Genomic DNA, 12,880 nt, shown 5'->3' on the forward strand with positions numbered 1-12,880 from the left:
ACTACAGGTTTTCGTGCAGCCTTCGGAAGTGCGGTTGATGTAATAGGTCTTCCCTTACTGAAAGAGGCCATGGAGGGAGTGTGGCCAGGTCCTGTAGATCCGCGAACCATTCCCTCTCCGGCCACCAGGGCACTACCAAAGTAATCCTTGTACCCCTTGACTGATTGAGCCTGTTCTGTACTTGCCTGAGGATCCCGAAGGGAGGGAAAGCGTACACGTCAAGACCGTCCCACGAGTGCTGGAAGGCGTCCTCGAACGCTGCTGTCGGGTCTGGCACCGGAGAACAGAACACGGGTAACTGAGCATTGAGCCTCGTGGCGAACAGATCTATTACCGGCGAGCCCCACAACTGGAGAACTTCCTGCGCTACTTGCAGATGTAGAGACCATTCCGACCCTACTACTTGCCGTCCTGCTGAGCCCGTCGGCCAGTATGTTTCTCTTTCCCAGAATGAACCTAGCTGTAAGAAGGGTGTGGTTCTTTTCGGCCCATTCCAGGATTTGAGCTGTGAGGTCGCACAGTTCCCTTGATCTCAGGCCTCCCTGCTTCTTAATGTACCCTACTGCCACTACGCTGGCGTTGTCGCACATGAGGGCTACTGAGTTTCCTCGAAGTAGATGGGCGAACGTCGGGAGGGACTTTTGAACTGCCATGAGCTCGAGCAGGTTTATATGGAGGGTTTTCTCCTCCAGGGACCACTTTCCCTCTGCCATTTCTTCGAGTAGAGCAACATCTCCGGAGGAGCGGACGCGAACGGTATCCCTTTTAGTGTGTTCTCCCTGTCGGACCACCAGAGGAGCATGTTCCTGGAGGCCGGGGCATCCTGACTATGTTCTGCGGAGGGTTCCCCGGTGACCTGAGGTCCTTCAGATTTCACTGGATCGGCCTCAGCTTGAGCCTCCCCTGAGGGACCAACTTCAACAAAACCAGGTGTCCCACGAGTCTCTGCCAACCCTTGGCTCTCATCGGTGTGTCTGTCAGAAATGGCCGAATGACTTGGTCCAGGTTGTTCAGCCTCTCCTGGGAGGGGAACGCCTTCGCTAACTGCAAGTCCAGGACCATCCCTAGGTATATCATCCTGGTAGTGGGGACTAACTGGGACTTCTCCAAGTTGATGGTGATCCCTAGATCCCAGCAGAACTGCAATAGTTTCGCCCCCTTCTCCTTTAAGGCTGCCTCTGAGGCTGAAAGTAGCAACCAGTCGTCGAGATATCTGATCAGCCTGATGCCCTGTTTGTGTGCCCAGACTGATACCAAGGTGAACACCCTCATGAACACTTGAGGCGCCATTGACAGGCCGAAGCAGAGGGTCTTGAACTGTAGGGATTGGGATCCCCACTTCACTCTGAGGAATTTCCTGCTGGAGGGATGTACGGGGATTTGAAAATTGGCATCCTTGAGATCCAGGGACATCATGAAATCCCCTTTTCTCAAGGCTGCCAGCACCGACTTCGGGGTGTCCATCTTGAAAGATGTCTTCTTGATAAATTTGTTCAGGGCCGAGAGGTCGATGACTGGCCTCCAACCTCCCGTAGCTTTCTCTACCAGGAAGAGCCTGCTGTAGAATCCCGGGGATGATTCCTGGACGAGTTGCAGAGCTCCCTTGCTCAACATGGCTGACACCTCTTCCTGCAAGGCTGCTCTCTTCTTGTGATCTTTGGATGCCAGCCATTCTGCCCGATGTTCTGGGATCAGAGGGGGCAGTACCGACAGGAAGGGAATCCTGTATCCCTCCCTGCAGACTGTCACGGACCAGGGGTCCGCCCCATTGCCTCGCCATGCTTGCCAATATTGTTTGAGGCATCCCCCCACCTGAGGCGTGGGAAGGTGTAGGGGGCCTCTCTCCCTATCTCCTTCTGGGGAGACGGTTTGAGCGGCCTCTCCTTGAGCCCGAATACTTTTGCCTAAAGGAGGCCTGAGCTGGAGCACTGCCCCTGCGGGAGTGCCGTGGGGATTGGTGCCAGGAAGGGAAGGAGGCCTCCTGTCTAGCCGGTGGCGTAGGTGGGTAGGCCCCATCCACTGATGCTCTTCTGTAGGGAGGACATCTTGCCGCCTTCTGCCTGGGCTCCGGCGAGTCCTTCAGTTTTCCCTTCTCTCCAATGTCTCAGCTACCGCCTGAAGGGGGAACACAGTCTCACCCCACACCGGCGCATTTGTTAAGAACTTTGCTTCCCGTTCGGGGAGTCTCCGGGAAAGCCTGTTGAGGACTGTATCCCTCCTCCTCAGGACCCAGTTTGCCATCTGGGTCAATGACTGGAAAGTGAGGAATTTCATTGCTTTCCCCCCTGACCGGATAAGTTCCTGCAGTAGGGCTTGGTTCTCTGGTACTGAAAGGTCGTGAGCTAGTTGGAACCCTGCTAGGGTGCACGCCCACCAGTCCAACCAGGAGGTCACGTTACCAATGTCTTGGGAGGTGTCCTCCATCATGGCAGCCTCAGCTTGCGAGAGGACCACTGGGGCATTAAGGCTCTTTTCATCCGTATTTCCCTGGTTGAAGGTTGCAACGGCTTCTTCTAAGGTGCGGGGCCCGAGTGACGACCGTCCGGCACATAGAACTTTTTCTGGGTCCTCAGTCCAGGTAGGAGCTTGAGGGACCCTTGAGCTCTTAGGGAGTTCTTATGCCCCGCAACAAACCGGTCGACGTATTCCATCCCAAGGGCTACGTCGGGCACTAGGGGTAAGGTCAAGGATGGCTTCTGCTGTACCGGATTGTCCACCATCCTGCCCAAACCCGAAAGCCAAGCCTGTTCTGCCGAAGGTTGCGGCTCGTCTAGCCTGTGATGGTGCCGTATTAGAGCTAAAACTTTCCTGTATGAGGGCACCTAATCCGGGGAATACTCGCCGGTGTTCAACAATTCCTCTACCACCTGAACCTCTGTGTCGGTAGCATCTTCGAACGCGGAGGGATCCGTGGGGGCGGACGTATCCCTTCCTTCATGGCGGGTCAATGGAGCGGCTGCCTCCGGCACGGATGGAGCCGCCGGGGTGGAGGTAGCCGTCACGGGTCTACCACCTCCTGGGGAAATCCGTGGCGAACCACTTTTTAGTAGTGCCAGCAGCTGTTTCCGTAACTTGGACAGAGCCGGTGAGACAAAGGACGTGGTAGCCATGGTGCTGGGTCTCATCCGCAGCTGGCCCCGCAGGACGGATGGAGCCGGTGACTTGCAGGGCAAGGGCAATCTAAAGTGTGCCAACGGCTGCACCCAACAGGCGGATGAGTCGAAGAGACACTGGGCAAGGGCGCGGAAGCGGCTCCAGCGGCTACCGAGGCAGGCACTAGAGCGGCAGCCGCCCTACTCGACCCGCAAGAGGGAAAAGCCACTCTGATGTATTTCCTCCTGGAAGAATTCTTCTTCTTGCTCCTTCTCCTCGTGATCTTAGCCTTCTTCCTAGCAGAGCCTGTGTAAGAGCTCGCCTTCCTCCTCTTGGATCTCTTCCTCTTCCTTCTCGTCTCCCGGCTGCTGGAATCCTCCGATGAAGATGAGCTGTAGGACGAGGAACTGTCCGAAGATGATGAAGTGGAGGAGGAGCTGTCGGAGTCCTCCGTATTTTCCGTTACTACTCTCATGGCCCCGTGATCTAGCTACCAGGGTGATGGGCTGCATGAAGTCCGATGGAAGCGTCATTGAGGGCACCGGGGGCGTGCAAAGTGCACCTCGAGAGGCAAACCAACCCTCAAACTCCTCTTCCTGCTACATGGGGGACCTGAAGGGAGTCCTTGGCGCCGTCCACACAATGGAGTCGGGGTCCGAAGAGCACGTAGTCCTCCTTTCTTTGTCACGGCTGCCCCCCAAACCCGCTGTACCTGTAAAACACTGCCACGATGGGGGGGTAGGAGCTGTTTCAGGCCTCCCCCACACCGGGTCTTCACTGGAGACGGGTCCTGCGGGCACCAGAACCTCGTCCCCGGTACACACTTCCGCCACACTAGCAGACCCCCCACTCGTCTGCGTAGGCCCCACACAGCATCCCCGATATCAGACTCATGGGGAACGACAATGGGCCGTTTCACCGCAACGGACTTACCTCGTCCCCTACTCTGGGTAGGGAAAGGCGAAGGAGAACCTCTCTCCAAAGGCGCTGAGGGCAACGTCAAGGGCGAGCTGATGTCCGCCTTCCTGGTAGACCCCTTGGGTGCCTTCTTCTTTTTAGTAGCAAATAAGGTCCACTGTAACTCCAGCCAGGACTCACTCCGGACACATGGAGGCAGGGGAGCACTTATTGCCTCTACACGAGGAGCACAGCGTGCGGGGTTCGACATCAGGCCTGGACAGCCAGGCCCCGCAAGACTTACCAGCTTTGGGTCCGGGACAACGACGCTGAGATTCCATAATGGAAAACTGGAACGCGCAAGCAACACAAGTAACACAAGGAAAGGATAGGGAACACAAAGGGAACACGTGGTGCACAAAGGATAGGGAACACAAAGGGAACACGTGGTGCACAAAGGATGGGGAACACAAGGGAACATGTGGTGCACAATGGCGGGTCGGACGGGATGCGAGAGAGAGAGCGGCGAGACAAGATCTACGCCGCGACCAGGCACATACTGACGACTTGGACCTAGCAGCGGACTCTCGCGCGCTGACCCCGGGTCACCTCAGGGTAAGTATCCATCCGCCCTGGAGCGCCCCGACAAAGGTAACGGAGATAGGGGGAACTACGCAAAATTCTTGGTCGGTTAGAGAGGAGATCCCAGATACTTCTAAGAAAGTAGTTGGATTTAAGTACTCCGTGTTGGAACAAACCAATTTTGTACATTTCAAGCACTAATTGCAAACATAATTATCACTAAAACAACTATCAAACTTTTATCGCAAATTCATAAAGCAAAATAATGATAAGGTACATGAAAATAGTTTAAGTTAATTTTTTCAACCAGCTTTTGATGTTTTATGATATTCAATACATATTTCAATTCATAATTTATACATAAAACAGGTAATATTCATTATGAAGAGATCTCGGACAAGTTAAGAAGACAGAGAGAGAGAGAGAGAGAGAGAGAGAGAGAGAGAGAGAGAGAGAGAGAGATATGATACGGTCACCCAAGCCATAGTTATTGCCTTTAGCTACCAGATTTTCTAATTCCTAGAGACCTAAGCCTACTGGAAGGAAAGAAAATTGGATATTTATTAGTTTTGGGGGTAAATGTCAATATAAACCAAACTTAGAAATAAAAGCAAAATGAACATCGGGGAAGGTTCTTTGAAGAAAAAAAAAAGAAAACCTTCTCCTTCCTGATTTCACTCAAGCCATACCTAACTGTAACATCTTTATCATACAAGAAAAAAATTCATACCAAAAAATTTAAAGAATAAGTGGCCCTGATATACATACCTCCTTTAATTTCTTCCCAAAGCAGATGATGGAACTAAGTTAAGTTCAAATGAATAATTCTCTCCTTTAAGTAGAAATGAGAAATTATGTTGATTTACACACAAAAAAAAAGTAAATCAAATATACATGATTAAAAATTAAAGCTTTATTTATATGTCAAATTTATGTGTACATACCTGTTAGGATACACACTTGCATATACTTTGGAGCTCATCTGTTACAGGAGAACAGAATTTTGGATTATACAACAAAATAGACTAGATAAAGACAACAAAACAAAGGAAATACATCAATATAAGTGTAAGGAGTTATAACATCTGTAACCAATACTGTACTATACAGTATCATACTTCCAAACTCGATAATGTACTTTCAATCACAGTCTTTTTTACCATATGCTGAATCTCCATGAAATTCACTCTTTCATAAAAAAAATTATAACATTGCATACTTGGAAGAAAGGAGCTGCTGTACTCTACAATGTGGTATGAATAAAACTTTTTCTTTTTTCAAACCATCTCGACAAATTATATACAGTACTAAATTGAGAAAATATATCTAACAGCAAAATTACCTAGTTTCTAAGTTTACTAATCCCACGGCTATTCTTACTTGTACAATGTCTACAACTTTGTTTTTCCAAAAAAAATTAACATTTATCCATGTTCAGATTAGAAAAAAAAAAAAAAAAAAAAAAAAAAAATTTCAAGATTTTAGATTTTTTTTTTCTTAAAGAATTAACTATGGGTGAAGATCACCATGTAATGTGTGGTAAAAATTCAAGCATTCAAGATTATTGTCTATCATCATACATTACTGACACTACTTCTAATTCTTTTTAAAATCGATTAAAACCGTTCTTAGCATTAGTTTTATAGTATAGTGACAAGAAAAAAGTTTCCTTTTATGCAGAATTATCATCAAAGGGAAGTTTTCAAAAACTTACCGTAGAAAGTCTGTTGGAAAATACGCAGGTACAGGCTTTTATCAAAGTTCATAAAAAGTGCTAATAAAAACTATTCCCACAACCATTTCCATTACATGTTAGAATTTCTACCATCAGAAATACTATTATAATTCACCTAAAGAAAAGGAAAATGGACTCTTAAAACACATGCAACTAATGTATATTCATGGTTTTACACCTCAAGTCCAGACCAGAACAAAATACCAAGGAAAGTAATAACAAATACAAACTTTTTAAATTTGAGAAAATACTAAAATATCTGTATATAAAACAATTAATAAGAAATCTAACCAACTTGGATGACCTCTGTTGTGTACATCACTAATTTAAAAAAGATTTTCTGACAAGAACTATTGTACTGAAACTAAGCCACTAGAAACACTACCAATTATCCAACACTTAGATAAACTGCAATTCAAGAGTTTACAGGGATGTTTCAATAAATTTTGAAAAAAAAAATAAATGTCAACGGAAGTTATGACATTTTCCACCAGGGAAAATGTCCTAAAACAGATGAGAAGTAAAGCTATACTTTAAATACTTTAACTTCAAATACAAGAGGAACAAAACATTTGAGATTATTCAATATAGTAACTGCAAAGAGGTTAAGGGGAAGCTATTGTACCCAAGCTCTAATGTAAAAGTTCCATCCATTTACTCTTATCTTATGCACTGCAATTCCAACTGTAAAAATTACATAATCTTCCTTTTTCCACTTTCCTTTCCAATAAAATACTCAGTACTCAAAATGTACACTTGCACATATTCAAACCACTTGCAATGTTAAAAAATCCACATCTTATTCACTTTTTAATTTGTGCTTCTTTGCAATGAAAAAACCTTAAGAGAGTAGGTCAAATCATCCGTCCTAAATTTATATATCTTTGGTATGAGCAAACATAATTAAGTAGCCAATTTTCACCAACGGTAAAGATTGGAAATTTAATCACTGCTCTGATCACAAAATCTTTTTTTTTTTTTTTCAACCCATTATCATTTCACTAAACGATATCACATTTCCAACCTACTTACTAAAATAATCATTAAAAATATCAGCATATCTAATCATCATTTAAAAATATCCAAATAGCTTCAGCAAAATTACATGCTGAAAACATTTCAACATTTGACAACATATCTGTCATGGCCATATGAATATTTTTATCAAAACATTTCATAGAACTTCTAATGATTCAAAAGTAGTTCATCAGCATTGATGAGTCGCTTATTAAGATCCTTATCAAATTTGACCTCATAATTTATTCTTCAATTACCATCAAAGAGAAATACTCGAATAGAAGAAGTTGGATAGCTAGGTGAAGAAGGCAAAGTGACTTAATGATATTAAAAGGCAGACAGCAATGCAGCTGAATGCCCAAAGGACACTACAAAGAACCTGTAGTACCATCTAGAGTACTGCTTAAAAGGTAGACCATTTATGAATACTGTAATTGAACTAGCTGAAATTTTGAAGCTCTCCATTTCAATTAGAAATGTTTGCCGACAACAAATCTGGAAATTAAATTTTCACGTCCCTCTAACTTCAGCTGACCATAAGTGTGTTACTATGAAATACTGAAACCTTTCCTCATTTTTAAAATCAACATATCACCAAGTTATAAGTAAAATATGTATAATTAATAAAATTATTTTCTAAACCTAATTGCTAGTCAAGCATAGTAATCAACTACAAGAACAAATATATGTATGTATGTATGTATGTATGTATGTATGTATGTATGTATGTATGTATGTATGTATAAGCTATTCATGTATGTATGTATGTATTTATAAGCTATTCCATTCATCTGACAATGACCACACAATTACAATAAAGCTATGACAAGCATTCCAATAGACAACATAGGATCTAATGAACAGCTGCACAATATCTATTTCATCACCTGACTTGCAACATCAGTCATAACATAAATCCTTCGTATCATAAAAAAATGGATGACCACATAGATGAGTAATAAACATAATTCTATAATCAACCTTTCTCTAAAGATGAATAAGAGAAGATTAAGACAAAATAAATTGATGATAAAAGTTCAATTTACACATGATGGATATTAGATGGAAAAAGTACCTAGAAGCTTAAAATTAACGGACAACTTGGCATTACTTGTAATTCCTCTAAGTGAAAGAATCTCACTCACTAACAGATGTCTTTCTCAACTATCAACCACACAGGATATGAGGGTATTGACTTTATACTGAATTTACAACCACAGGCTAACCGACTGATTTTCGATTTAAGCAGTCTTTACTTAAAATCTGACTTTTTAAAACCTATGTACAAGCTTGTCTTTTTTAGTGAAATTTCTGTCATGTTCTTTTTCGAACAAGTGCAACCATTAACAACAAATTGTTAATAAGCTCATAAGAAATTGAACCTACAACATTATCAAAATTTCCTATTACAAAACCAGCATACTTTATATCAAAACTTACGCATAAATAAAACATAAAAAGCGAATAACACTAAACAGCCAGTATAACATACTTTGTTCGGTTTAATACATTCCTTGACTTCTAACAATAGTAAAAAAGACAGGCTCCATTAATATGAATTTAATATCAATTCTAAAAACCAGATTTTAAATGAAACTCATAAGTCCATATGAGGTAATATTCAACATTACAAAAAATACCAAAATTAATTTTGGAAAATCATACATACATTACTGTGCAAACTGTACAATAATTTCAATGTGATTCCTTGCATAGCTACCAACCATAAATAATTGTGACTAAATGTCACAGTCAAATTGTGGTTAAAACATGCTAACAGTGCCATTCCTCACTGGAAGATTTGTCCCCAGTAAAAAAGGGGTCCATTATCACAAATCTGTCTTGGCACAACAGAAATAGTATCTTAACCTTGCATAAGCTACCTTCAGTAGAAAATACAAAAAATTATTAAACCCACACTCAAAAAGGTGCTTTTTACATTTGCATCTTCCATATAAAAAGTTCTTTTCAATAAGATCTGCTGCTAAGTAGCATCACTATGATCTAGTAGCTTTGTGCGTGGATCCCAACTATAATTCAACTATAATTTCATATCAACACTTTGTAAAGTCATTAAAATGTAGAGAAAAATTACACTAATAATTACCTGTTTTTTGAGAATCGGTTTTTAAAAGTTTAAACCTGATCAACTGAAAGAGAATATCAAATTCTCGAACGGAAGATCGAGTGACAAGAACAACAATTATCACAAAGGGGTACACTCGATATTAACCCATCCACCACTGAATCCTGCTAGTGTTAATGGAGGGACACTATATAACATTTGGAAAATCAACACTACAAAGTTTTATGGAAATTACATCTTTCTGATCACAATATACTTTCAATTAGAAACTATTTACAGTATATTCCATAAAAATATTTAAACATTTCACCAATACAAAGGAATCTGGAAAAAGGTTTTAAACTAAGACAGTACACTACGGAAACTAAATATCTACCATAAGAGTTAAGCATGGTATCAAATAAAATCTTTCAACTCTCTCAGTCATCACCCAAACTCCAATACAGCATACCAACCGATATGTTTAGGAAACAGAGTGTATATTAATTTCATCAACAAAATATATCTAAAAATTAAGTTGCATTAACTTTGTAATTCAGATCAGATCAACCAATATATATCAACTACTACACCACAACCTAAAATTCAAATACTGTACCAAAATATATATGTATACAGTACTGTATATATATACATATAATATATCTATTATTTACATGACATTCAACATAAGGTTAAATTGCCTACAGAGGAAACTATCATTACATCAAATTTTCCACCCATAAGACAAGAAATAGCATAAATGACTACAGTACCTGTACCACTTCACAGCTAACAATACTGTATGTCTAGAAGTTTGCCATTAATGGTAATACTTTCCTTGAACAAATATCTATGTAACAGACACTTCCATTATGATTATACTATCTCGGTAGTAGATGAGCTCGGGGCTGGGGAACTTACTATTTTTGCAGGTAACAAAGCTGCTTCAGTATTCTCTTGCATACCTGACCTGAAATATAAATGAGTGAGGAAATTAAATGGATCTTCAATTCTTAGAAAAACAGACAAGAAACCCACAACTGGTATCAATTCTAAAAAAAGAAAAAAGAAAATCCTTTATTGTAACATGAAACTTACATTATAGAAATCTGAAATTGGTCAGAGCTTCAAGTTTAAGAATAATTGTATTTACTGTACCTTATGGTCATATTAATCCTTTCATATCTCACATACAACTATGCTCAATCACACTCCCAATGAAGTCCAATATTGCATTTGTGAAGGTTATGCGAGTGCCAGTATGTACAAACATTGAAGTCTCCTATTTCCATCACAAAATTATTGTATTTTATCAAAGTTAAAAGGAAAATTTTCCTTTCTGTGATATGTAGTGATCCCTTTACTGAGCATGACATTTCATAAACCATAATGTCAGCCAATATAGTAAGGAAAACTGAGCAGAAATGAAAAAGAGAAAAGATATTAATATCCTAAGTATGCAATGGACAAAAACAAATACAATATGTAATACAGTTGTTGATGGAAAAAGGAATTACAAAAAAAAAAATTATTAATATAAAAACAAAGGGCTAAGCTTCGTAATATAACATGACTTCCACCTTCAATCTTGTGAAAGTGAAAATTTGTCAAAAATTCATCTTCCTTATTCTGTAAGCAGAAAGTGATTGATGCTAAGGTTAAAGCCAAAGTCTGCTTCCCTATCACATCATTAACATTATTATTATAATCTTCGATATCTCTCAGAACTAAAACAACAGGAGAGGAGTCCCTTTTTCTTTTTGGATGCTGGCTACCTCGCAAAATTGGGGGAAGTACCATGGTAAATAGATCAAATTATCATTATTTATCATCATCATCATTACTAGCCAAGCTATAACCCTAGTTGGACAAACAGGATGCTATAAGCCCATGGGCTCCAACAGGGAAAGTAGCCCACTGAGGAAAGGAAATAAAAACTTTACATGAAAAGTTATGAATACAAAAATATACAACATTTAAGATCAGTAACAATCTTAAAATAGATTTTATTATTATTATTATTATTATTATTATTATTATTATTATTATTATTATTATTATTATTATTACTATTATTATTATTATTACTTGCTAAGCTATAACCGTAGATGGAAAAGCAAGATGCTATAAGTCCAAGGGCTCCATCAGGGAAAATAGCCCAGTAAGGAAAGGAAATAGAGAAAAACTACAAGAAAAGTTTACAAACAATAACATTGAAATAAATCTTTCATACATAAACTATAAAAACTTGAAAATGACACTAGGATGAAAACTCCAAAATGACAAAAGGACGAGAAACAAAGAATAGTGTGCCTGAGTGTACACTCTAACCCAAGACAGTGGAAGACCATGGTACAGAGGCTATGGCACTACCCAAGACTAGAGAAAAAATGGTTTGATTTGGGAGTATCCTTCTCCTAGAAGAGCTGCTTACCATAGCTAGAGTCTCTTCTACCCTTACCAAGAGGAAAGTAGCCACTGAAAAATTACAGTGCCATAGTTAACCTTTTGAAAGAGGGAGAATTGTTTGGTAATTTCAGTTTTGTCAAGTGTATGAGGAAAAGAGGAGAATGTGTAAAGAATAGGCCAGATTATTCTGTGCATGTGTCGGCAAAGGACCCAATATCTTTCTAGCGGTAGTGCTGGTGCCTTGACCAACCTACTACCTATCATATAAAAGAAAAAAAAAATGTAAACTGGTTAACAGAAAAAAAAAAAGACTAGCAACATATTTGAACTCCTGAATTTCCACCGATTAAATCGCTAAATTATTAAAATTCTTCCACAACCTGGTCACAGCTGGAATAAAACTTCTATACTGTGTAGTATTAAGCCTTATGATGAAGTAGGCAAGACTGCTAGAATCAAATGCAATACTTAGTACTATACACACAAGGGTTCAGTCTAGCTAGATCTGAATGCAAAGGATGGTCAGAATTATCAAAAATTTGAGTGCTTTATACAAATTATAGTATTTGGTAATCTGACTCATTTGACTGGTTTAAGAGGATTGAAAAGTTTTCATAGTAAGTCATGGTAAACATGAGCGGCAGCAGTAGATCCAAACAATTTCAAACAAGTACCACTGTATCAATAGTTAAAATGTTGTTTTGTCTGCATGATTACAAATCAGCAGTTGCATTGAAACTAATTAAAAAAGTAAGACAATGGGAAAACACACACTCGTTCAATCACTCACCTGAGAGAGAGAGAGAGAGAGAGAGAGAGAGAGAGAGAGAGAGAGAGAGAGAGAGAGAGAGAGAGAGAGAGAGAGAGAGAGAGAGAGACTATATTAAAAGTAATTAGTTGGATTGTAACCAAGCCAAGTCAAAGGCTGGAGTGGAATTATCATCATCATTCTCCAGATTTTCCCTTAACTTTAAAAGGGAGCTTCTTTGATACTTAGAAATTTAATCCGATCATGAAACACATTTCCCAGAGAGGAAAAGCAAGGACTACGCACTCCTCACAAGATTCTCAAAGTTGAA

The 12,880-nt window shown here is 40.4% G+C and overlaps 1 protein-coding gene across 1 annotated transcript in view; it reads right to left on the reverse strand.

Annotated features, from left to right (window-relative positions):
* Positions 1 to 5,470: 5,470 nt before the first annotated feature.
* The window catches only part of LOC137652403 (golgin subfamily A member 3-like), a 71,308-nt gene continuing 63,898 nt past the window's right edge, over positions 5,471 to 12,880 (reverse strand). Inside the window, exon 7 of the mRNA XM_068385796.1 lies at positions 5,471 to 10,362. Within this exon, the coding sequence (XP_068241897.1) occupies positions 10,269 to 10,362 (94 nt within the window). The 3' untranslated portion in view covers positions 5,471 to 10,268. The remainder of the gene's footprint in view (positions 10,363 to 12,880) is intronic.

Source organism: Palaemon carinicauda, chromosome 13 (assembly GCF_036898095.1).
Source record: "Palaemon carinicauda isolate YSFRI2023 chromosome 13, ASM3689809v2, whole genome shotgun sequence".
NCBI classification, from domain to species: Eukaryota; Metazoa; Arthropoda; class Malacostraca; order Decapoda; family Palaemonidae; genus Palaemon; species Palaemon carinicauda.